The sequence below is a fragment of the Diabrotica virgifera genome, chromosome 2, assembly GCF_917563875.1.
Source record: "Diabrotica virgifera virgifera chromosome 2, PGI_DIABVI_V3a".
In the NCBI taxonomy this organism is placed as follows: domain Eukaryota; kingdom Metazoa; phylum Arthropoda; class Insecta; order Coleoptera; family Chrysomelidae; genus Diabrotica; species Diabrotica virgifera.
In genome coordinates this window covers 67,370,676-67,395,698 of record NC_065444.1, presented here as the reverse complement: position 1 = coordinate 67,395,698, position 25,023 = coordinate 67,370,676, and the positions used below count along the sequence as shown (strand labels likewise).

General features: G+C 33.7%; 1 protein-coding gene across 1 annotated transcript in view; it reads left to right on the top strand.

Moving 5' to 3' along the window:
* The window catches only part of LOC126880725 (synapsin-like), a 79,189-nt gene that overhangs the window by 35,364 nt on the left and 18,802 nt on the right, over positions 1 to 25,023 (top strand). Inside the window, exon 3 of the mRNA XM_050644772.1 lies at positions 12,978 to 13,199. Coding sequence (XP_050500729.1) covers positions 12,978 to 13,199 — 222 coding nt within the window. The remainder of the gene's footprint in view (positions 1 to 12,977; positions 13,200 to 25,023) is intronic.

Here is a 25,023-nt window from a genome sequence, read left to right as displayed (position 1 = left end):
TTTGGGCCATTCCTACCGAGTTTTGATATAGGTAACTTTCACCTTTTGATACGTAACTTTTACCTTGTGTCTTGACATTGGTATTTATCAACATTCCAAACTAGCTGTTTCAGTATGTTTGAGCTATTATTCTGGACTATCAACAAATTAGAAAATTAGTTAGTGAAGAAGTCGTTAGGTAGTTTTTCAGTCGCTATCTACGGCTTGTAAAAGAAAGTGAGCCTTTCTCACTAGACGGTGGTTGGAACGTTCGGCGCAGTCGCCGTGTTTATGTCGTCCCTCGCTTACAACAACAGACGGCAGCCGTGCCGTCTTTACTCACACAGTAGCATAGGGAACTTGATCCAACCTTTCATATGATACAGTCGTTCAGTCGCACGAAGGTTGTTTACTTGGTTGTTTGGTACATTATTTTCATTTACACTTTGTGGCTGTTTGAAGTAGGTGCATATATTTTATATTATGATGTCTCAGATTGATAGTGAAATATTAATAACATTAATTGAAGCGAGACCTGTTTTTTGGGACAAAACAATAGAAATATATAAATATAGAAACTTGACGAGAAATGCTTGGAATGGTGTATGCCGTGCACTTAACAGTGAATTTGACGAATTAGGTGATAAAGAAAAAACACATTTGGTAAGTACAGTAAAATGAATTATATATTACTGATAACAACGGTAATTAAAACTGCTAAGTATATTATAATAAACTTTGTTTTACATAGCACGTTGCAATTAACATTGAGTATAGAGGGTATTCCATCAATATGTGTGAATATAAAAATATATAAATCGTATCTTTTTGCGTTCATAGGATGGACTTAATGAATTCGGTTCCTATTTATCTTTCTTCGACGATAAAATAACCGCAACGCTATAATTATTTGATTTCGCCCCATGTAATATAACCATACTTTTATTCTACGAAATTATATTTAGTTTTATAGGGTAAACCACTTGGTGACGACTGGAGTAGAGAGCCGTCACGTCTTGTGTGAAATTATCTAAAAACAACATTTAAAACGAGGGGAACAACAATTAAAAATGAGTGGATAACGGAGAGTCTTTTAAATTCTGTACATGATAAACATAGATTGTAATGTGGTTCTGAAGCTATTTCCTTGTGGCATTTTTATAATAAACTATTCTAAATGGGAAATAAGCCACAATTTAACTAAACAAATGATTTTATTAACGTTTCGGCCTTCAAATCGGATGTCAAAACATTAATAAAATCATTTTTTAGTTAAATTGTGGCTTATTTCCCATTTAGAATAGTTTATTACATAGATTGTATGAGCTAATCCAAGATTAGCCCAAGTATCCAGTACATTAGGACAAAAGTGTGGACAAAAATAACCATTTGTAATGATACATCGTAATGATACATATCAGACACCGTATCATATACCTACCTCAGCCACAAAGTGTAAATAAAAATAATATACCAAACAACACAACAAAATATCTTCTTGAGACTCAAATCTTATTGTGTGAAAAGGATAAGTGCGTCAAAACTACCGCACTAGAAAACCCTCACACGTTCAAAATTCTTATAATGTGAAACAGCCCTATCCCTTTCACACAATAAGAATTGAGTCGCACGAAGGTATTTTGCTGTGTTGTTTGGTATATTATTTTTATTTGCACTTTGTTGGTGCGGTAAGTACATGATACGTCTGATATGTATCATTACAAATGGGTATTTTTTGTCCATACTTTTGTCCTAATGTACTGTAATGCGTATTTAATTCATTTGCAATTTCTATTTTGTCAGTTATTATTTCTTATGTTTTTAATTAAAAGTCTTAATTTGTTTTTATAATCGTTGTTCTACTAAGTTATTTGTGGGATCTTGGATTAGCTCATCTAATTAGCTCATAAAATATATGTAATAAACTATTCTAAATGGGAAATAAGCCACAATTGAACTAAAAAAATGATTTTATTAACATTTCGATATCCGATTTGGTCGTCGAAACGTTAATAAAATTATTTTCTTAGTTAAATTGTGGCTTATTTTCCATTTAGAATAGTTTATTACAAAAATTCCACAAGGAAACAGCTTCAGAACAACATTACAATCTATGTTTTCCATGTACAGAATTTAAAAGATCCTCTGTCATCCATTCATTTTTAAATGTTGTTCCCCTCGTTTTAAATGTTGTCTTTAGATAATTTCACACAAGACGTGACCGCCGCCCCACTCCAGTTTTCACCCAGTCGTTTATCCTATAAAACTAAATATAATTTCGTAAAATAAAAGGTATATATTATATGAGTATAGGTATATAATTCATTGGGTCCATCATATTAACGCAAAAAGATACGATTTATATATAGTCCGTCCGCTATAACTTTTCCCATGCGGTACGATTCATTTTCAATCAAATTAAGTCAAAACATAAATTGAAACGAACGTCGATGTGTATATACATTTTGTATACTGTATACTATATACTACATACATCGCCGTACGTTTCACTTTCTGTTTTGACTTAATTTGATTGAAAATGAATCGTACCGCATGGAAAAAGTTATAGCGGACGGACTATATTTTTAATTTCACACATATTGACGGAACACCCTCTATACTCAACTTTAATTGCAACTATGTAAAATAAAGTTTATTATAATATACTTAGCAGTTTTAATTACTGTTGTTATTTGTTATCAATAACATATAATTAATTTTAATGAATCTATATAGTCCTGTCGCCAGGGTGGGTACAACGGCCTTCTTAATTCAGATGGACTTACCCAAGTTTTTTTTATGTATTTTGACCCGTAGAACACGAATTTTTTGGGTAACAGTTGATCCGGATGTCGATAAGATTGTTATAAACAAAGAAGTTGAGGAATTACATAACAGCGATTTCTCGAAAAACAAAACATTTTTTTGTATTTGTTGGGCCATTCTAACCAAAAAATGTTCCTAAAAGTTTTTTCGTAGGATGCATAGTTTTCGAGATAAACGCGGTTGAACTTTCAAAAAATCGAAAAATTGCAATTTTTGAACCCGAATAACGTTTGAATAAAAAATAAAATAGCAATTCTGCTTACCGCCTTTAAAAGTTTAAGTCAAATTATATCTGTTTTGAATATTTTCATTGCTAAAAATTTATTTTTTGATTGTTAAAAAAAGCTATAAACACATAGTGTTTCCCGTGCCTAATACATGCGTTTTAATGCATGCTACTTAGAAATAGCCCCTCTTGCACTTTTACCTTCTCTACGTACTCGTTCGATTTTAAATGAGAAATCATTGAAACATCACTCAAGCACTAGGTGTTTATAGCTTTGTTTTAACAATAAAATAATACATTTTTAGCAATACAGATAATTCAAACCGATATAATTTGACTTGAACTTTCAAATGCGGTAAGCAGAATTGCTATTTTATTTTTTAATCAAAAGTTTTTCGGGTTCAAAAATTCCAATTTTTCGTTTTTTTGAAAGTTCAACCGCGTTTATCTCGAAAACTATGCATCCTACGAAAAAATTTGTAGGAACATTTTTTGGTTAGAGTGGCCCAAAAAATACAAAAAAATGTTTTGTTTTGCGAGAAATCGCTGTTATGTGATTCCTCAACTTCTTGGTTTATAACAATCTTATCGACATCCGGATCAACTGTTACCCAAAAATTTCGTGTTCTACAGGTCAAAATACATAAAAAAAACTTGGGTAAGTCCATCTGAATACAGAAGGCCGTTGTACCCCCCCTGGCGACAGGACTAATAACATGAGACATCAAAACTCTCATTACAAAATATATAATAATATGACGTCACAAGGGTTCGCGCGCTGTTTCGATCATTTGAAATGATCGAATTTGTACTTCTAAGTTAGTATGAGGTTTTTAGACGTAAAATTTTGGAAATCTTTTTTTTAAACAAAACTGAACATTATTAGAAAACAAAACAAAAAAGTTCCCTATTGTTAGTTAATTTTGTAGTTTTTTCCTGATGAAGATGAAAAATAAATACTCATCGAAATATCGAATTCAACAAAATAAATTTAGTTTCAATCTAAGCCACAGATTACAATTCCCGACAGTTCAACACTATTCCTTACGTATCACTACACATTATATACGTGTATGTATATAATATATTGCTGGATCTCAAACTTAAGCTAAATAAATATGTCGTAAATCCACATCGTTACATGAAGTATAGGATCAACTTTTATGGCATGCTATGAGCAAAACTACTTTTTCGCACTTGCCGTAAATTTTATTGCTCCTTCCGAACGACCTGGGAAATATTGCCAAGATAGAGAGAACTACGAAGTATCTTAACGAGCTATTGAATATTCAACACAGGTTTAGTCTGGATCAAAATTAACCGTGTTTGTGGGTAACATCTGAAATTGAGGCCGTAAATTTTATTACTTGCCCTCTGGAATCTGCAACTTCAACAATAATTTCACGAATAATTGAGTTTAAATTAGGTATTGGTGGCGGGTCTATTTCATTCGGGATAACGCTGGATAAATATGTTTTCTGGCGTGAATTGTAACTGAATCACACCGCTATTTCCTATATGTATATTTCACAAAATACAGACATGAAAATCCACAAGAATAACGACAACATCCTATGTAAAAAATTTGTATAGGTACCTCAATACTAAAAAAGAAGTATTGAAAAGGTGGGCGAAACATTAAGGAACTACTTACTATCGAAGTAGAAGATCCAAATCAACCACCCCCAGGAGCAAACAACAATACATACACCGTTAGAGCCTCCATTAATTCAAGAAGTACGAGATGCAATAAAACACCTAAAAATAATAAATCTCCAGGAAGTGATGGTATACCCCCGGAACCTATTAAATGTGAAGGTGCTACTCTGACTAATCAATGTTGTTCTGAAGCTATTTTCTTGTGGCATTTTTACAATTTTAACTATTTAGAATGGGAATAGTATTTTGTATTTTGACAACGGCACCCGATTTGGGCGTCGAAACGTTAACAAAAATCATTTTTTAATAATATTGTGGCTTATTTCCCATTCTAAATAGTTAAAACTGACTAATCAAATATATAAAATAATACTGAGAGGCTGGAATGAGGAACAAATCCCGGAAGAGTGGTGTATTGTAATCGTTTGCCCGCTACACAAAAAGGGCGATCAATTGGAATGTAGAAACTATAGGGTAATAACTCTCCTTAATGTTTCTTTTTCTTCTTCTTTTTGCATAGACATGACTCTGTCTGTTTTTTCTGGTGGTCTTCCCACTGATCGTCTTTCTACTGGGGAACCGTCTCTCGCTGTCATTACTACTCTATTTGTTGTCAATCGGCTTATTTGATCATTTCATTCTATTCTTCTGTTTCTTACACAGTTATTAATGTTGTCCGCCTTGCATAACCGTCGTATATCTGTTCTTCTAGCTCTGTCCCATAGAGTTTTACCCTCGATTTTTCTAAGGGTTTTCATCTTTTTGTCCCCTTTGTGTCGGGTCGTGTTTCTGCCGCGTATGTCATTATTGATCTGTTTTGTAAATTCTGTCTTTTATTTCTTTTCCGATATTTTTATTTCTTCATAGGTACTGTTAATACAGCATACAAAATATTTTCCACATTCCCGATTAACTCATAAGATTGGTTAAGTAAATGCGTAAAGTTGTTTGCAAAGTCGAAATAGAGGGTGAACAATCACAGGCCTTTGAAACTAGAGTTTCACGATATTCGACAAAAATATCGATATTGTATTGATATCGTATCGAAAACCAATACGATACCGATACAATACATACCTTAGCAATATTAATGTCGATACGATACCCATTACCTGAAATCAATACAATACTCTTGTATTGTCGATACCAGTACCGATATTATTGAAAATATCGATATCGAGAAAAAAAAAATAAAGCGCCACAGTTGTTTGATTATATTTTGTGGAATAGGTATGTAGATCATAATTATTTATTACATAAAAGTATAAGTGATCTGCAACCCAAGCATCAGCTGTTATAATATTTTACACTTGAGTGCATGAACTAGAAATTCTTGAGAGTGAGTAAATGTCTGTTATGATTACACTGTTTATATCATGTGACATTTGTGGCAATATTATGGAAGTAAGTGATGATTACTCAAAAATGATTTTTAACAAATACTGAATTGCGTTCTATTCCGAATCTCCCTGGATTTTGCCTATATTTTCAAAAGTAGTTTTTAAACAATACAGAATTAGTAAGTATTTGTCGACTATCAAAGAAGAATATACATATAAGCTATAAGCAATATGCACTGGCGTGTCTTCTTTTCAACATAGCTCTAGAAAAGGCGGTCAGAAATGCCCGAATTGACAACAGAGGAAACAGTTTTAATAAATCATCTCAAATTTTGACATATGCACATAATGTGTGGCTAGTTGCCCGCACAACACGCAGGCTAGAAGAAATGTGTACCACCTTCTCAAATGCCTCAAAAATATAGGCCAGCAACTAAGTTAGGAGAAAACTAAGATGATGCCATCAACACCAAACAAGAGAGCCAGAAACCTCGGTTACTAATTCACAGTTGATAACCTCTACCTTTAAAGTAGTGGACCAACTCACAAGGATCACCAAGGAGAACGTAATTATAAATATTGCAAAATTATTTTGTAAGAACATGTGAATTAAAAAAGAGGGGGCTAACTTCGTCCCTAATTGTCCTAGGACAATTGTTTTTCTTTTTAAATGTGTATAAAAATTCAGGCTTTCTAAATATGAAAAAATATTTTTTCTACGGGTAACGATTAAAAAGTTATTCTAATTGTTTATAAGTAAGCAAAATATCGACATGTCTTGCAAAATAATTTTACACCGTTTAAAATTACTTTTTGTCGTTTTTTTTTAATTAAGTGAATAGTATAAATGTTCTTCTTTCATAAACTGTCCGAAGTGTTACTGTAACCTCATAATTTTCTGACTTATAGTGCAAAAAAAATGAATTTGGGATCAACAAATTAAATAACTTTAAAACTATTTGACCAATGGCTTTAAAATTTAAAATATAATTTAAGCACAAGGAGTCTCAGCATTTTGTATAATAAGAAGGATCTAACTTAATTTTTTTTATAAGTTATGAACATTTATAAAATCTCAAAATTTATGACTTATTGTGCAATTTTCTAAGCAACAAATAAGGATAGACATATTCAGCGACCACCTTATTGAAGCTTTTTATATGATTTATGAGTTTCTTATTCTCAAATTTGTTTAGAATGCTTTACTTTTTAGTAATAGACGAAAAAAGCGAAAATTTAGCGTTTTTTGATCTTCATTTGTTTATAACTATGTATATCATCACAATCGGCTGCAGGAAACATATAGGTTATTATGGTAGGGGAGCCCAAGCGGGGATTTTTGCAGTTACTCGAGCGCGTCAGATTAGCATATAGGGAGAAACCTGGTACCCTGCAGATGTACCTCTACCATATATTGGCTCTTAACACAGGGGAGTTCGTTAAGGGGGGCCCGAAAAAAGAATCTATTCTTAAAAAAACTCGAAATTGTCAGATTAAGATAAGGTAAGTTAAGTACATGCAAAAGATTGTATATTTCGAAAATCTGACGATTTGAGGCGGGCGTAAGGAAATGGGGGAGTCCCAAAGTTTCACAAGAAAAAAGCGAATATTTCGCGAAATGAATGACAGATCGAAAAACTAAAAAATACGTGCTCAATATTTTTTAAAAATCTATCTAATGATACCAAACACGACTTCCCACGGAGAGGGGTGGGGGGTAAATTTAATATTTTAAATACGAATCCCGCGATATTTCGAGAAATAAACATCAGATCGAAAAACTGTAAATACACTTATTCAATATTTTTGAAATATCTATCGAATGGCATCAAATACGACCCCCCATGGATGTGGGGTGGGGGGTTCCTTTAAAATCTTAAATAGGAGCCCTTATTTTTTATTGCAGATTTGGATTCCTTACGTAAAAATAAGTAATTTTTATTCGAAACATTTTTTCGAATTATGGATAGATGGCGTTATAATCGGAAAAAACGATTGTTGGAAATGGAAAATTAAATTAAAAAATGGCAAGCGCCCACTAAAATGGAAAACTTTACTTAACTTTTTTTGGTTTTAGGACCTACTCTTCACAACCCAATAGGTCCCCAAAGCGCTCGAGTGACTGCACATTTAGCATACTTTGCTCCCCTACCATTAATATAGATGTCCATACTACTCAAAAAGTTTGGTTTAGGCCTGGAGGGGATGTGTCACGAGAAAAATCTTGTTTCTCTGGACTATAAATTATCGATATCTATTACAATAACTATTATACACAGTGAATCCATGAAGTGAAGGTTAATGTGAAATTACAAATTAAGAATGTATAAACATTTTCAATTTCTTTTCAACACGAAAATTCAGCAGCTGCATAATACTATGGTTAAATCGGAGAGTGCAGGAAGGGTCTATACCGGTTTCGGAGGTCTTTTCCCCCGCATCAGTAGTCCCATATCCTCTTCTCTCCGATTTCTCCAGGCATCACACTTTAGGCTTTTCCGAATTGCAAAGAAAGAAATGTCACGAATTAACTAGAGCCATCTACCGAAAAACAAAGTAAGTTATCAATCGAAGTAGCACAGAAAACGACAATAAATATTAAAATTGGAAAGAAATCCTTTGTAAAAGGTATAAAATTTTTTATTAAAAATCCCTTAAAAGGGCTACATCACAACAAAACGTTTTCGATTTTTATAAAAAATCATCATCAGTGTTCGATCTAAAAATAAGTATAACCGATTTAATGAATATAAAGTTAGTATTTAAATTTTGACAAAGGTTAGAGCAAGTTGGTTATACTTACAAACTGGATGCTAGCTGAGCCACAAAAGAAAAATATCTGGGTAAAAACCCTTTACATAAAATATAGATGCCTTAAAAGTGCATACTTCAATAAAAAGGCCTGTGATGGTCACATGGCAAACAGGATAATGCCCTAAGGTAAAGTATACAGGTTTCCCAACACGTGGGATCCAAATTAAGTTGATCACATTTCAATGACTTAATGGCAACTGAATGCAAAATGAGTGATGTTTCTGAAAGGTGTCAAAAGACAGATGGACAACGTGACGTGGAATTTACCCTGTATTACGACAGCCAACTAATTGTTAGTAAAATATTTAATGAAAATTAACATAGTAATAACAAACATCAACAAGGTTGTGGCTATAATTACATTTAAGTAAGTACCTTGAATATGTAAGATGAACGTGAAGTATGAAATGATTTTTATAATGAGAATTAGCCAGAATCTATGCAGCCACCTATACATAATTCAAAGGTTGATGAATGCGGTTCCTATTCAAATTGAAGTAAGTCCAACTGTGCTGTTGAAAATTTAATTTACTATGAATTAAAAGGAGTGTTTGGTTTAATTGTACTAATGGCAGAGTAAATTAGAGAGTCTGTAGTAAATGGAAGTCTGATATTAAAGTAGTGTTGAAACTAAGATAAGTTGTATGAGTCACAGGAGGAAACTGATATGATATAATGATATGTGAATTAATTGGTTAAGGTACCTGAGTGTTGATATTGGAAGTGAAGAAGAATATCAATTGAACTAATAACCTGGCAAAAGTATGAGGTCCTTTTATGTAACATAGGCATCTAGGACTAAACATGTTTATGAAATAGGGATTTTTTTTTCTTATTTTTTATTTTTATACCAAGTTATCGAGTTGAATTGAAAAGGTTTAAAACTGGATGGATGTATGAAGGTGTACTGGAAAACAAGCAATATGTGTAAAATTAGAAGGTAGTGAATAATTTGTGATTTGATATCAGAATTGTTTACTGTAATGAGGTGTGATGAAAAAGGCTGGGCGCCCCAGAAACCAGACCCCACATCCTATGGATAAGAGAGTGGAAGAATTAGTATAAAAACCTTTTATAAATATTTTTCTGAAGTTTAGTTGGACCTATAACGAAAACCTGATCAAATGGCAATAAGTTATGAAATTGGGTGGAAGAGATCAAATAGTGTTAGAGTTGTGACTGGTCGATTTAATAAAAACTGTGGAAAAAGTTAAAGTAGATTATCTAACAATAAAACACTGAAAACGTTTGTTCGAGAAAGGCACTCCGCCGAAACAGCTGTAGTCACTTAGTTATAATAAATTTTGTGGAAGTATAGAAAACAAACGTTTTCAGTGTTTTATTGTTAGATAAAATGAACTTCCATCAAGTAACGGTCGAATCCATCAATTAAAGTAGATTATTTTGGAAGACTAGTGGAAGTTAAGGGATAATGAGTTGATGTTAGAAATGTCATGTGTTAATAAGTAAATATGGAGGAAAAGTTAATATAAATGAAAAAGAGTTTGGAAACAGCAAAGAAGTTTGGAAATTTACTTATTTTACTTATTAACAGATGACGTTTCTAACATTAACTCATTATCCCTTAAGTTCTACTAGTCTTCCAAAATAATCTACTTTAACTTTTTCCACAGTTTTTATTAAATCGACTAGTCACAACTCTAACACTATTTGATCTCTTCCACCCAATTTCGTAACGTATTGCCATTTGATCAGTTTTTCGTTATAGGTCCAACTAAACTTCAGAAAAATATTTATAAAAGGTTTTTATACTAATTCTTCCACTCTCTTATCCATAGGATGTGGGGTCTGGTTTCTGGGGTGCCCAGCCTTTTTCATCACACCTCATTACAGTAAACGATTCTGATATCAAATCACAAATTATTCACTACCTTCTAATTTTACACATATTGCTTGTTTTCCAGTACACCTTCATACATCCATCCAGTTTTAAACCTTTTCAATTCAACTCGATAACTTGGTATAAAAATAAAAAATAAGAAAAAAAAAATCCCTATTTCATAAACATGTTTAGTCCTAGATGCCTATGTTACATAAAAGGACCTCATACTTTTGCCAGGTTATTAGTTCAATTGATATTCTTCTTCACTTCCAATATCAACACTCAGGTACCTTAACCAATTAATTCACATATCATTATATGATATCAGTTTCCTCCTGTGACTCATACAACTTATCTTAGTTTCAACACTACTTTAATATCAGACTTCCATTTACTACAGACTCTCTAATTTTCTCTGCCATTAGTACAATTAAACCAAACACTCCTTTTAATTCATAGTAAATTAAATTTTCAACAGCACAGTTGGACTTACTTCAATTTGAATAGGAACCGCATTCATCAACCTTTGAATTATGTATAGGTGGCTGCATAGATTCTGGCTAATTCTCATTATAAAAATCATTTCATACTTCACGTTCATCTTATATGGGGCTAGTACACGTTGGGCCAATCAGTTGGGCCAAGGAGTTGGGCCAACGTGTACAGGACCACTTGGCATGAGTTTGCGATTGGCGGTCAGCGTTGGTCTACAAACCGAATCTTGTCGGTATTTGGTGCACAAATCAAAGGATTTTTGGGACTTGCGCGATCTGCCAAACAGCTGTTTGGTTATGAACACTGAACACGTTGTTGTCGTTGAGTTTAAAATATTTATTTCTCTTCTCACAATACTGATACTGTTTATAAGTGTTAATTTTAAGGTTTTGTTTTAATATGAATACTTTTTCGGTGTAAAAGCACCGTCGTTTGCCCCATTGTTTTTTAATTACTCTTGTTTGGTACACTTTTCTATAAGCATTGAACGCATTGTACAAATTAATTGCGGCAGCTGCTACAGTCTCCACATCCATATCCATAGTCAGAGTTTGTTTTTTGTTTATTCACTAAGAAAGTTTAATGCAGACTGATAACTCCACCAACGTGTAATCACCATGTATTCACTGTTCTTACTTGGCCCAACTTATTGGCCCAACTCATTGGCCCAACTCATTGGTCCAACGTGTACTGGAGCCATATTCAAGGTACTTACTTAAATGTAATTATAGCCACAACCTTGTTGATGTTTGTTATTACTATGTAAATTTTCATTAAATATTTTACTAACAATTAGTTGGCTGTCGTAATACAGGGTAAATTCCACGTCACGTTGTCCATCTGTCTTTTGACACCTTTCAGAAACATCACTCATTTTGCATTCAGTTGCCATTAAGTCATTGAAATGTGATCAACTCAATTTGGATCCCACGTGTTGGGAAACCTGTATACTTTACCTTAGGGCATTATCCTGTTTGCCATGTGACCATCACAGGCCTTTTTATTGAAGTATGCACTTTTAAGGCATCTATATTTTATGTAAAGGGTTTTTACCCAGATATTTTTCTTTTGTGGCTCAGCTAGCATCCAGTTTGTAGGTATAACCAACTTGCTATAACCTTTGTCAAAATTTAAATACTAACTTTATATTCATTAAATCGGTCATACTTATTTTTAGAATGAACACTGATGATGATTTTTTATAAAAATCGAAAACGTTTTGTTGTGATGTAGCCCTTTTAAGGGATTTTTAATAAAATTTTTTATACCTTTTACAAAGGATTTATTTCCAATTTTGTGATTGATGGTATACAGCCAACTACAGGAAAACTTTTTCTTTTCCTTGTGGATTTTACAATAAATATTGTTCCCATACCACCAGATTGACAACAGGTGGAATACTTTCTTTGGTTACACCTCCTGAGATTTTCATAATTTCTAAATCAAACAGGATGCGGGAAATGAAGATGAGAGAATTTTAAATAATTTCTAAATAAATTCTCTCATCATTTCCTCGGCATCCTGTTTGATTTATAAATTTTGAAAATCTCAGGAGGTGTAACCAAAGAAAGTATTCCACCTGTTGTCAATCTGGTGGTATGGGAACGATATTTATTGTCGTTCTCTGTGCTACTTCAATTAATAACTTACTTTGTTTACAAATTAAGAGTTTAATTTGTGATTGAAAGCTTGTTTTGTAAATAGCATTACATATATATTAACGGATCTATTTGATAATGCTAAATATCTTTCTTTATATTTCCTAGATAGATATATCCTCTTCCTTTTGTTTCAGGTTTCTGGCAGACACCTCACTCTACTCGTCGTGGACGATCAAAACACTGACTGGAGTAAATACTTCAGAGGAAAGAAGATCGGTGAATACGACATTCGCGTTGAACAAGCTGAGTTCAGAGAAATAACAGTTACAGCGACAGCAGAGGCTGCTTCTGTATCAATGGCGGTAATTCGTGGGGGTACGAGAGTCGGACGTTCATTCAGACCAGACTTCCTTTTGGTAAGTCTTTACATGTAATATACAGGGTGTCCCGAAAAGATTGGTCATAAATTATACCACATATTCTGGGGTCAAAAATAATTCGATTGAACCTAACTTACCTTAGTACAAATGTGCTCGTAAAAAAAGTTACAGCCCTTTGAAGTTACAAAATGAAAATCGATTTTTTTCAATATATCGGAAAAATATTAGAGATTTTTTATTGAAAATGGACATGTATCATTCATATGGCAGGAACATCATAAAACAAAATTATAGTGAAGTTTGTCCACCCCATAAAATTTTATGGGGGTTTTGTTCCCTTAAACCCACCCAAACTTTTGTGTACGTTCCAATTAATTCATTATTGTGGTACCGCTAGTTAAACACAACGTTTTTAAAACTTTTTTGCCTCTTAGTATTTTCTCGATAAGCCAGTTTTTATCGAGATGCGGCTTCTTTTTAATATATTTACATAAAAATTTTATGGGGGTTTTGTTCCTTTAAACCCCCCAAATGTTTGTGTACGTTTCAATTAAACTATTATTGTGGTACCATTAGTTAAACACAGTGTTTTTAAAACTTTTTTGCCTCAGTCTTTTTTTGACAACTCACCTTTTATTGAGATGTGGCTTCTTTTTCAAAATATGCCTAAAAATGTAAATTATAAATAAATTTTCAGATTATTAACAGGTCTCTATAATCGTACTTAACCATATACAAATATGTGGTGGATTCGACAAATATTCAAAATATGTCGATAAGCACTGGCTTATTGAAAAAGTACTAGGAGACAAAAAAGTTTTAAAAATATTTTGTTTAACTAATGGTGCCACAATAATAATTTAATTGGAACATACACAAAAGTTTGGGGGGGTTTAAAGGAACAAAACCCCATAAAATTTTTATGGGGTGCACAAATTTCACTTTCAATTTTTTTTAAGATGCTGCTGTTATAACAATGCCACATGTCCATTTTCAATAAAAAATCTCCAAGAGTTTTCGACATATGAAAAAAAATCGATTTTCATTTTGTAACTTCAAAGGGCTGTAACTTTTTTTGTGTGCACTATTGTATATAAGTAAGTGAGGTTCAATCAACCTATTTTTGACCTCAGAATCTGTGGTATAATTTATGACCAATCTTTTCGGGACACCCTGTATAAATTATTAGTAAGATATATTATCACTGACATTAGAAGTGTTACACCCAGAAGGAATCGTTTCTTAAACTTAATTTTTTGGCAGCATAATGACTATATTTAAAGCATGCTATGATAACAATATCAATGTTTTATCTTTTATAGTTTTTGTAAAAATAAAGTTTAATCTTTAAATTTTTTTGTGAAAGACTAATTTATAAACACCGGTTAGTACAGATGTTTTTAGTTATGATTCCTCAGTCTAATTGTATTCAGTGCAAGAATATGCCTCGGGTTCGAAGACACCAAAATTACCACCATTTTAGAGATTTTGACAGGGGTAGAATTACTGCCTATAGAGATATTGGTTTGTCGTATCGCGAAATTGGCCGGCGTGTTAATTGTACGGCAATGACAGTTATTCGAGTATGTCATGTGTGGACAAACAAAGGTAGGGGAACACGAGGAAGACCAACTGGTCTTACGTCAAGATTGGCGCTTTAGACTCCTGGGTCTGACAGACCCTTTTGCTACTACGAATCAAATAGCTGCCCAATGGTTTGGAGTAGAACGCAGACTTGTTACTAGACATTTGAGCGTAGCATTTGAGCCTTTGGACTGGTTTCATTCCGCCCACCACGAGTGCTTCCTTTGACTGCGGACTGTCCTCAACGTTTGAATTGGTGCAGAGAACGGCAGCATTGGGTGGCAGAATGGCATAATGCAGCATTCAGCGATGAATCGCGATTTTGTTTAGGTGTGCATGATGGTTATAAGATGATAAGACGCCGCCATAAGACGCCTTTTCGCCAGACGATAAGTCGACGAGATATCGGGTTTGCTGTTGAGAGGCATCTACACAGGACAGTTGGAGTAATGGTTTGGGGGGTTAATGCTTATGGTAGCCGATCACCACTTTTGGTTATTCGAGACAGTAAGACAGATGCGCGTTCTGTTGATGACATCTTACAAACCAGTTTACTGCCTTATCTAGGCGGCCGTCGAAACGCCCTTTTCAGGAAGACAAGAAGCGTCCCCATATTGCTCGTCAAACTATGGACTTTTTCCAAGAAGCTGTAGTTAATTTTTTGCCGTGGCTACCCCGTTCACTGGGTTTAAATCCTATCGAACCTGTGGTGGATATGATGTGGAGGAGACTGTCCACTTTGCACCATCCTCCACAGACTCTGGCACAATTAGTCCATGAAATTCAAGTTGCTTGAAACGAGGTGCCACAACCAGACATCGATCATCTCATTTTGTCAGTGCCTAGACGTGTACAGGAGTGTATTCAGCTAGGGGGTCGCCAAACGCATTATTAATTTTTTTTTGATTACATGTCAATAAAAAACTTGCCAATGTTATCGTTTTATTCTTAATGAAGTTCCAGAAATGATTATTTCTGGGTGTAACACTTCTAGTGTCACTGAGTATATTTTAGTGTGATCATTTGATTATGTCTTAGTTCAATTTTTAGCTTAACACGAATCTATAACTTTTTTGACTCTGCAAAAGCTGTACTTTGTGACTTACTCTTAATTACTAACATGGATATTTCAGGACGTATACCCTGACATGCGATAGGCCTATGCATATGTCATACCGTTGCCTATTCTCCTTTGTTTTCATTATGAACTTGTCTTATATCACTGTAATTGTTTTTTACATCAACTACGGAATGATTCTTCTCATTTCTATAGAATAAAATACTGCTCCAAACAAAATAAACTTTATTTCTTCAAGAAAATTATGAACGCATGTATATTAAAAAAATGGTGGAGGTTCTTACAAAATCCTGTATAGGCTGAATTACAGAAAAACTTGAATATAGTTCGTTCTTTAACGGTAAAATATTGCAAAACCTCTAAATTTTAAAGAACCGCTTGGATTGACATTAAATTTGGCATACACATAGCTAACAAGTCAAAGAGAAAAAGTGATATTGTGCCGATATGTGCTTTTGCCCTGGGGGTGGTTTTCACCCCCTCTTGAAGGTGAAAAAATATTCGTCCAAAGAAAGTCAGGAAATGGATAAACCGGCTAATTTTAAGGAACTTTTCTTCTATAGAGTTTTTTCACCAAGTCAATACTTTTTGAGTTATTTGGCAGTGAATATGTTCATTTTTTCAACAAAATAACCACGCTTAAATAGGAAGTATTTTGTCGAAAAAACATTCTTAGCGAAAATATAGCCTGTAAAAAATTTAAAAAATTGTGTACATATCACTTCTCTACACCTAGTAGAAGCAGAGTTATAGCTAATGAAATATAGGTTCATATTCGTCAAATTCCAAATGGAATAATTTAACGTGAAATAATCAAAAATTAAGCACTTCTCGGGGAAAATTCATTACAACTTATTTAAAGTGTTTAAAAAAAGCTTCATTTTTGTTTTATAAAAAAAATTTCTAAAATCAAAATTAAACAAGTTACGCTCAAAATAAAGTTAGTCCCTTTTGGTTTTGGTAAAGAAATAGAGAAAATCACCCCCTAATTAGTATCTTAAATGAACCTAATCGTTACGACTTCACAAGTTTCTTGACTCGTGTATATATTGTTTATACGATCTGTAAGTTTCATCGGTTCAAAGCCCTTATCATTAAAAGGGCTGTAGTTAAAATGGGTTGAACGAGTCACTGATCACGAATGTATGCACATTTAGAAACACCAAATCTTAACCAATTTTTGTCTAACAGAAAAACAAAAAAATACATGATATTCAGAAAAGCAAATCTGACTTTTTTTTCGAGATTTTTGGTATCTCTAACAATTTTTGAGTTATTTTGAAAAAAAGCATATTTTTCAAAATTAAATTTTTAAAAATTTTATTTTGAAACCAAATTTTTTCAAAAATAAGCACTTTGAATCGATGAAACTTACAGATCATATAAACACAACATAAGTAAAATAATTTGTGGAGCGGTAAAGATTAATTTCATTTAAGTTGCTAATTAGGGGGTGGTCTTCCCGATTTTTTTTGCGAAAACAAAAGGGACCAACTTTATTTTGAGCGTAACTTGCTTAAATTTAATGCTAGAGACTTTTTGTAAAAACAAAAGTAAAGCTTTTTTTAAACACTTTAAAAAAGTTGTATTGGGTTTTCCCCAAAAAGTGCTTAATTTTTAGGATATTTCACGTCGAAATATTCTATTTAAAATTTCGTGAATATGAATCTATTTTTTATTGGCTATAACTCTGGTTCTACGAGATCCAGAGACCTAACGCGTACACCACTTTCTCTAACCTTTTTATATGCAATATTTTTGCTAAGAACGTTTTTTTCGACAAAATACTTACTTTTTAAGTTATTTGCGAAAAACGGTCTAAAAATGTGGTTATTTTGTTGAAAAATGAACATATTCACTCGCAAATAACTCGAAAAGTGTTGACTTGGCGAAAAAGCTATATAGAACAAAAGTTACTTAAAATTAGTCAGTTTACTCATTTCCGGATTTATTTTGGACATATATTTTTTCACCCCCAATAGGGGGTGAAAGTCACCCCCAGGACAAAATCACACATCGGTACAATATCACTTTTTTTCTTTGACATGTAAGCTATACGTATGCCAAACTTCATGTCAATCCAAGCGGTTCTTTAAAATTTAGAGCAAAAACCGTGAAAGAATGGACTAATATTGAAAACTCAAAAATAGCAAGATAGTGCTTTCCACTTGAAGGTAGAAAACAACTGGATGAACTTGCTGCCATACTAATAGCGAAAAAATATACTAGACTGCTTTTAATTATATAAACGTAAGAACTGACATGCGGTTTGTGATACCCCAAGAAAACTTTTCGCCAACGTAGCTCAAGGACAAAATACTAAAACTGCAGCAGTAGGGAACAGCTACAATTACACACTACTTGAAGGTACACAGATGATGTTCTAGAAATCTTTTATAAAACACGTTTTACAAAAAATATATTTTCTTCAAGGTATGACATACCGCATATCGGTGGTTAAGGGTTAACTAGACAAATAGTTAATTCTCTTTATTCTTTATAATACTTTATGTGTAAAGTCCCCATCTCTACTGATAAACAAATTCTCTACTCTTCCACTCACTACATCGATACTCAGATTTTTCTTATCGGTAAATTACACGCTCTTTTTTAGGTGCCCTGTTTATTCCAAGGTTGTTGGTCACCGTAAATGATTGTCTTCTTTTCACCTTTCTCTATGTGAAGACAGAGAATTCGACTCAACAACCTACGTGCTTCGTGGAAAGTCACTTAGGGTATCCTTATTAATTTCATCCATCGTCAGGATTTAGCATATAACATTTTAATGTAAGACTTTTAGTCGACATTTTAAGGCTTTTAACCCATGCATTTTTGGTGGCTAAGCATGTAGATTATAACCTAACTTTTTTATCTTGTTCAGCCTTTAAAATTGTTACCTTTGTTTTCACTAATAATGGTTATACAAACTTATTTTGGGCAAAGAACACTGATGATGCTCCCTTTAAAGCGAGAACGTTCTGTTTTGTATTTGTAGCCTTTTTTGGGTTTTTAAAATAAATATACCTTTTACGCAGAAGATTTTCCCTCAATGTTTGTTTTCTGTTTACTGTTGTTCTAGAAATTTGTTTATATGAGCAATTAAATCTTTCTCTGATGTTGCAAAGTCATTAGTCTTGTCTTCTTGCAACGCAAAGATTTTCTAGAATGTTTCCCTCTCCAATAATTTTCGTTTTCATATATTCATTTTATTGTGTAGTATAGAATCCTGTCCTTATTATGGCTAAATTAGCTTTTTAAAATTATGTTTAATCTTCTGCTTGAATAGTATGGCCTTAGCTTCCGGCCTTTAGCACTGAGGTTGTCCCGAAACCGTCATAAGAATTGGGTGGAATTAATGTTTGATTTATTGCATAATATGAAATGTTAGCTTTTTATATTTCATTGTTGATTACGCTTCTTAGACTGCCCTGAAGATCTTTCAATCCTTCAATATGTGAATGATTTTGTTCCATGTTATTAACTGAGGCTTGATTGTACCCGTACCCCTACCCTAGTTGTTATCTCTACTTATATTTCTGTAAGATTGACTCTAGATATTTCTACTTCCTGATTCATTCGGGTAACTCTGTGAATCCGGTATCAAAGTAATTATCGGTTTAAAAGAAGATAACACCCTATGAAATGTTGTATTTGGCAGATACTAAGTCAGAGTCAGCATCAAATCACGTCGTGTGTATCGCCAGGATAAAAAGAATTCTTTGATGCTATTAAACTGTAGATGTGCTTGCCGCAAAGTCTTTTTTAGTTCTGCCCTCTAGCAAGAAACCCTCTTTCCTAGCGGTGGTGAGGACCAATTCATCTGGAAATATTTCGAAATCGAATGTTGCACCGTAATAAATTAGATTATTCTTAATCTTTAAAGCTGTCATCTCAAGCTTTTGTACAAAATTCTGTATGCATCCCCAATGCAATAAAATAGATAAAACTTCAAAAAGAGTATCTCTTAAAAACCCTTATCTCGGCATTCAGAGTAATTAATGACAAGTGGTTCTCAGATTCGATAAACATATGAGTTATCCTGGCATAAATTAATGTTAAATCAATGGAATTAGAAAAAGATAACAGGTCAACTCTACATCAACCAAACCCCTTCTATTGGGATACACTGCATCTCTTAGTAATCATCTTATTAAGTACAAGACAAATTCTATTAATATTTAAATGTTCTTGGTAAAACAAATACGTTTATTTATAATAAACATGATTGACCCATATTATCCCACCAGTGTATCAGTTTTCGATACAAGGTCAGCTTGCAGTAGCAAATATTATTCTTTATTTATAATCAAGTCGACACAGCATTTTTAATACAAACAATCTCACTTTTATATATACCAAAACATTAAACAGGGAATTCCACATTCTTAGTTTTAAATTCATTGCGTAAAGATTAGTCATTGGTATTTGAGATCCCAACGGGTAAACATCACAGCGGATAAATATTTTACCACCAGCTCTTTACCGTAGTTACTTCAGCGTACAAATAAATGAATTTACAGTGAGTAGTGTTACTTCATCAACCCTTATGGTAGGGGGTAACCACCCCTCAATTATCTAAGATGGTTCAGATAAACAGGAACCACCATATTCTGTAGAAAGAGTGACGCACTACAACTATCTCGGCACCATAACAAATGAAGAGTGGACCAACAACCAAGTGATAAGAGCGCGAATTGAAAAAGCTAGATCCACCTTCAACCGTATGAGGACCTGTTTCAAGAGCCACAACTTTTCTCTTGATATAAAAGTAGCAATGCTGCCGTGCTACGTCTTCTCTGTCCTTTTTTATGGCGCTGAATCGTGGACCATAAACGAAGATATGTGTAGAAGATTAGAAGCATTTGAGATGTGGCTATATCGGAGAATTCTTAAAATTCCGTGGACTGGGTCACAAATATTAGAGATCCTTAGAACAATGGACAGGAGCCTGGAGGTACTGACCACCATTAAATCTCGAGGGTTAGAATACTTTGGACACATTAAGTGAAATGAATCCAGATATGCCCTTCTACAAGCCATCCTGCAAGGAAAGATATGTGGAAAGCGAGGTCCAGGAAGAAGAAAAACATCCTGGTTGAAGAACACATCTGTGCAGATTTTCCGCGCTGTCGCAGATAAAATAAATATTGACATGATGATCGCCAACATTCGTCAAGGATAAGCACATCGACAAGAAAAAGAAATCAATGTCTTGAATTTTACTATACTTTTTCTATGATTTATATCTACACATGATTTCCGTTTACACTCATCAAAATAGATCTATGTTAAATGTGTCATTTCTGTTAATATACTTACTTATTCCTCGTCACTCCATTACGAGCATAGGGCGTCAACTGTCTGCCCCCATTCTGTCCTATCCTTTGCACTGATCTTTATTTCTGATCAGGTTTTCTCAACAGCATTCATTTCTTTCTCGACAATTTTTTCCACGTATCTACAGGTCTACCTGATCTTCTCTTTCCATGTGGTGTGTATTCTAGGGTTTTCCTCGCTATGTCTGTGTCAGGTATCCTTAGTGTGTGCCTCATCGAACTCCATTTCCTTTTGCATATTGTCTTAGATATAGGTTCCCGGTTAGTTCTTGTCCATAACTCTTGGTTTGATATGCGGTTTGGCCATTAAATGTTAAAAATCTTCTTTAGCTAGTTATTTATGAACACTTGCATCTTGTGTACAAAAGCAGTTACTCAAAGTGTACAATATGTAATGTGCAAAATTTTCACGTCTGCCCCCCCCTTGAAAATTTTTATATGGGCGCCCATGTATATGTTAAATGTGTCATTTCTGTTAATGTACCTACCTGTAATTTAGGTAATGAAAGATCTGATTAAACTTGTATTTGCACAAACTTTCGAAGTTGCAGTTAAAGAGGAAGTGTTGCGGTTCCTGCATACTCTGCAGTTGAAACTTCAGGTTTCCGGTTGATGTGTATACTATGTGAATTATAATTGAAGCACAAAATTGAGGTGAAAACTTGACATAATTATTCAAAATGTATTTGTGTGGTTTGTATAAGACGCATACGACAATACTAATTGTAAGATTCGTGCATTAAACACTATTTTTAACTAATTTTAAAAGAAAACATAGAAAAACGCAAGAATAACAAGTAATTCGACTTCGTAAGTTCTCGGTTTTCACCCAACCTGACCAGAAGTAGAATTGAAAGTCGATATTTAAACTCTTGATTGATATATGATTTCAAAAATTTTGCGTCATTTTTGCCAAACTTTCGGTCATAACTTTTTAACCGGAAATGAGATCAAAACCGGAACTAAATATTCGAGCTACACTTTCCAATATTCGATGATTATCATATGTACTATTTCTGTGACTATAATGTGACACTTCCGATTACACCTTTTTAACCGAAAGTGATATTAAAACCGGAAGTGTATATTTATTCTCCTCTTGCTAAGGCGCGTCGAGTAATATATGGCTTGTATCATTTCGGCGACTTTAAAACAGTACTTCGTGTTCAAGAGCAAGACTCAGCAACCGGAAGTTCAAGGTAAAATTTTTCACCTCTAATACCATCCTGGAGTAAGCCCACACTCAACGTCTCATTTAACATTATGTCAGTTCTAATAACTAAGGAGTTATATTCGCAGACTGACGCACAGTGGTTCCAAATGCTGAAAACGTGGTAATGTTGTAAAATAAAAAGTCCCTATTTAGGGATTTTTATGTTTACAGTTGTTTTCTCATACTATCGTAGAGTCGTAATACGCAGGTATAAAGATCAGTTTGGATGTATTCTGGTTCATAGCTAAGGAACAGGTGAGCCAATGTCCGAAGTTATTTTGGCCGACAGATAAAGTGAAAAAGAACGCGTATATTGAAAACGCTGTAAATCGTTTTGTAGTTTATCAATTTTATCGCTGTAAAGCAGATTCTTCTTGGCGCACACACAGGCAGGAAGCCGTATGTATATTTTTGAGGCTAAAACGCATCGAATAATATGTATTTCAACGAGTAAGAGGCGATAGACTACCCCAGCTAATTGAAATAATATTCGAAAATATTACCTCAATCATCCAAGATAGCCATCGCTACACCCTTGCTTAGCTCAGTCTCTCAGGTGTGTGTTCGGAATGGAAGCAAACAAAACATTATGTTTAACTAATCATGTTTATTGTTCATAAAAATATAATAAAAATATGACTTGTAAAATGCATTAACAAATATATTCAAATTCTTGCCAAAAACTAACAATTATGGATTATACTTATGGTTCTTGCTATCTGATGGTAACTTCTTGATGTTAAATGGTACTGCTGCTGGTTTTGCAACGGGCTCTGGGGTTCTAAAGGCTGTACTCCACCAGACCTACAGATGTTGGTCGTTGCAGTCTAGTTGCTGTGGTTGCATTATGAATGTCCCTCGTTGTATCGCCGGCGATTTGAGGATTCTTGAAGCTCCCAGAGGGAGGACGCTGATCTTTATCACAAAAACAGAATAGTAAAACACATATCAACAATCAAGAAGATAAACCAACGTGTGCCGTCTGCCATTCTAATCGTCAGAGGGAGTAGCAGATGACAAGAATAAATTAAATGAAATTTAGATGAGGAGAATAGTTAAAATTTGATTACTAAACTAATTAAAAAGATAATATATTTAAAACTAAAATATTAGAAACGATGCTTTTGACATTGGAGGTTAGATATAAAAATTTTTAGAAAAAGCCGTTAGATGTATGTAGAAATGTAATTACAAGAAAAAATAATAATGAATTCTTACCCCAAGAGAAATATGATTTGAATAAAAATGATTTATTTTTCACATTACATGCCTTTTTAAGAAATAGTTTTTCCCTTCCATTTTGTGTCTTTCCATATTCCATATTGAAAAACAAATATTTACACAGTAAGAATATACAGGGTACGTTCAGTATAATGATTTAGATTTTAGATGAAAAGAGATATAGTAAATAGAAGATAATAAAAGAGGATAATAAAAGAGGGCGCTAACGAATTTTTAACGAAGAAAACTGGTAAAACAAATAGAAGAAAATTATTGTTAATGAAATATTAAAGAAAATAAAGTAAAATAATTATTTAAAAATAAAATATCAAAGATGTGACGTTTGTAACGTTACAGTATATCGCTTGAACTATTTCGGCTACTTTAAAACAGTACTTCCGGTTGCAACTCTAAAACCGGAAGTCATAGGTAAAATTTCTCACCTTTAATGCCATCCTTGGGTTATAAGCGTTAATTCGATAGGTACCTCACTTGTCATTCTATCTGATCTAATGGCGAAGAAGTTTACAAAGTCTCTGGGACACACAGACACGGATAAGGTTTTTACATTTTTTCAAAATGGGTGAAAATTGTTTGCTTTGATTGTTTGAAAGACAGAAAGATTGTTTGATTGTTTTTTTGAGCTTATGATAAATTACCAAATTGAAGTAGGTACGCCAATATTCTAAAGAAGCGAATTAAGGATAATATATCGACGCTATGTTGGTTGACGTAAACTATTGGCTGACGCATACTCTGCAAAACCACCAAAAAACAAGCAAGTAAGACATTAAGTAGACAGCAAATAGAGATAGAGCAGAATAAGGAGCGGTAGGGGCAAGTTATTACAATGCCGGTATGCTTGACACGTATTAGATTACAGAACAAATATATTATAGACCAAGGCATTTAGAACAAAATAAATCGATTTTTTCAATATAGCACCTACAAACTTGCAACTTTTGCATTATGTTCAGGATGATGTCAAGAAATAAGTCTACTATAGAAAAATGGGTGGAAATGCATAGTTGCATTTTAAACTCCATAAAATTCATCTATAAGTACATAAACATCTCAAAAGAGGTGTTTTAAGGGCCAGATTTTGTTACCCTAGAGTTTTTGGGGTCATTGAATACGATTACGCCATCAGAACCGACCAGCGGAGCACCTTGTGTTCTGGTTTACAGCTAAGGCACGTCATCTGGTGATTCGAGAGTTTCCGGCACTAAATTGATGCAAACAGGTTACTCGAAAGTTTTGGGGTTGCTGAACAAGAAAACGTCATCAGAATCGATCTCCGGTGGACCTGGTGCTCAAAAACCCTTCAAACTACAGAAGATAACATGCTTTATCAGTGACCGTGAGCACCAGGTGGTTCGGGGGCCAGTTCTGATGGGGTTTTTGGGGTCGTATTCGGCGACCTCAAAA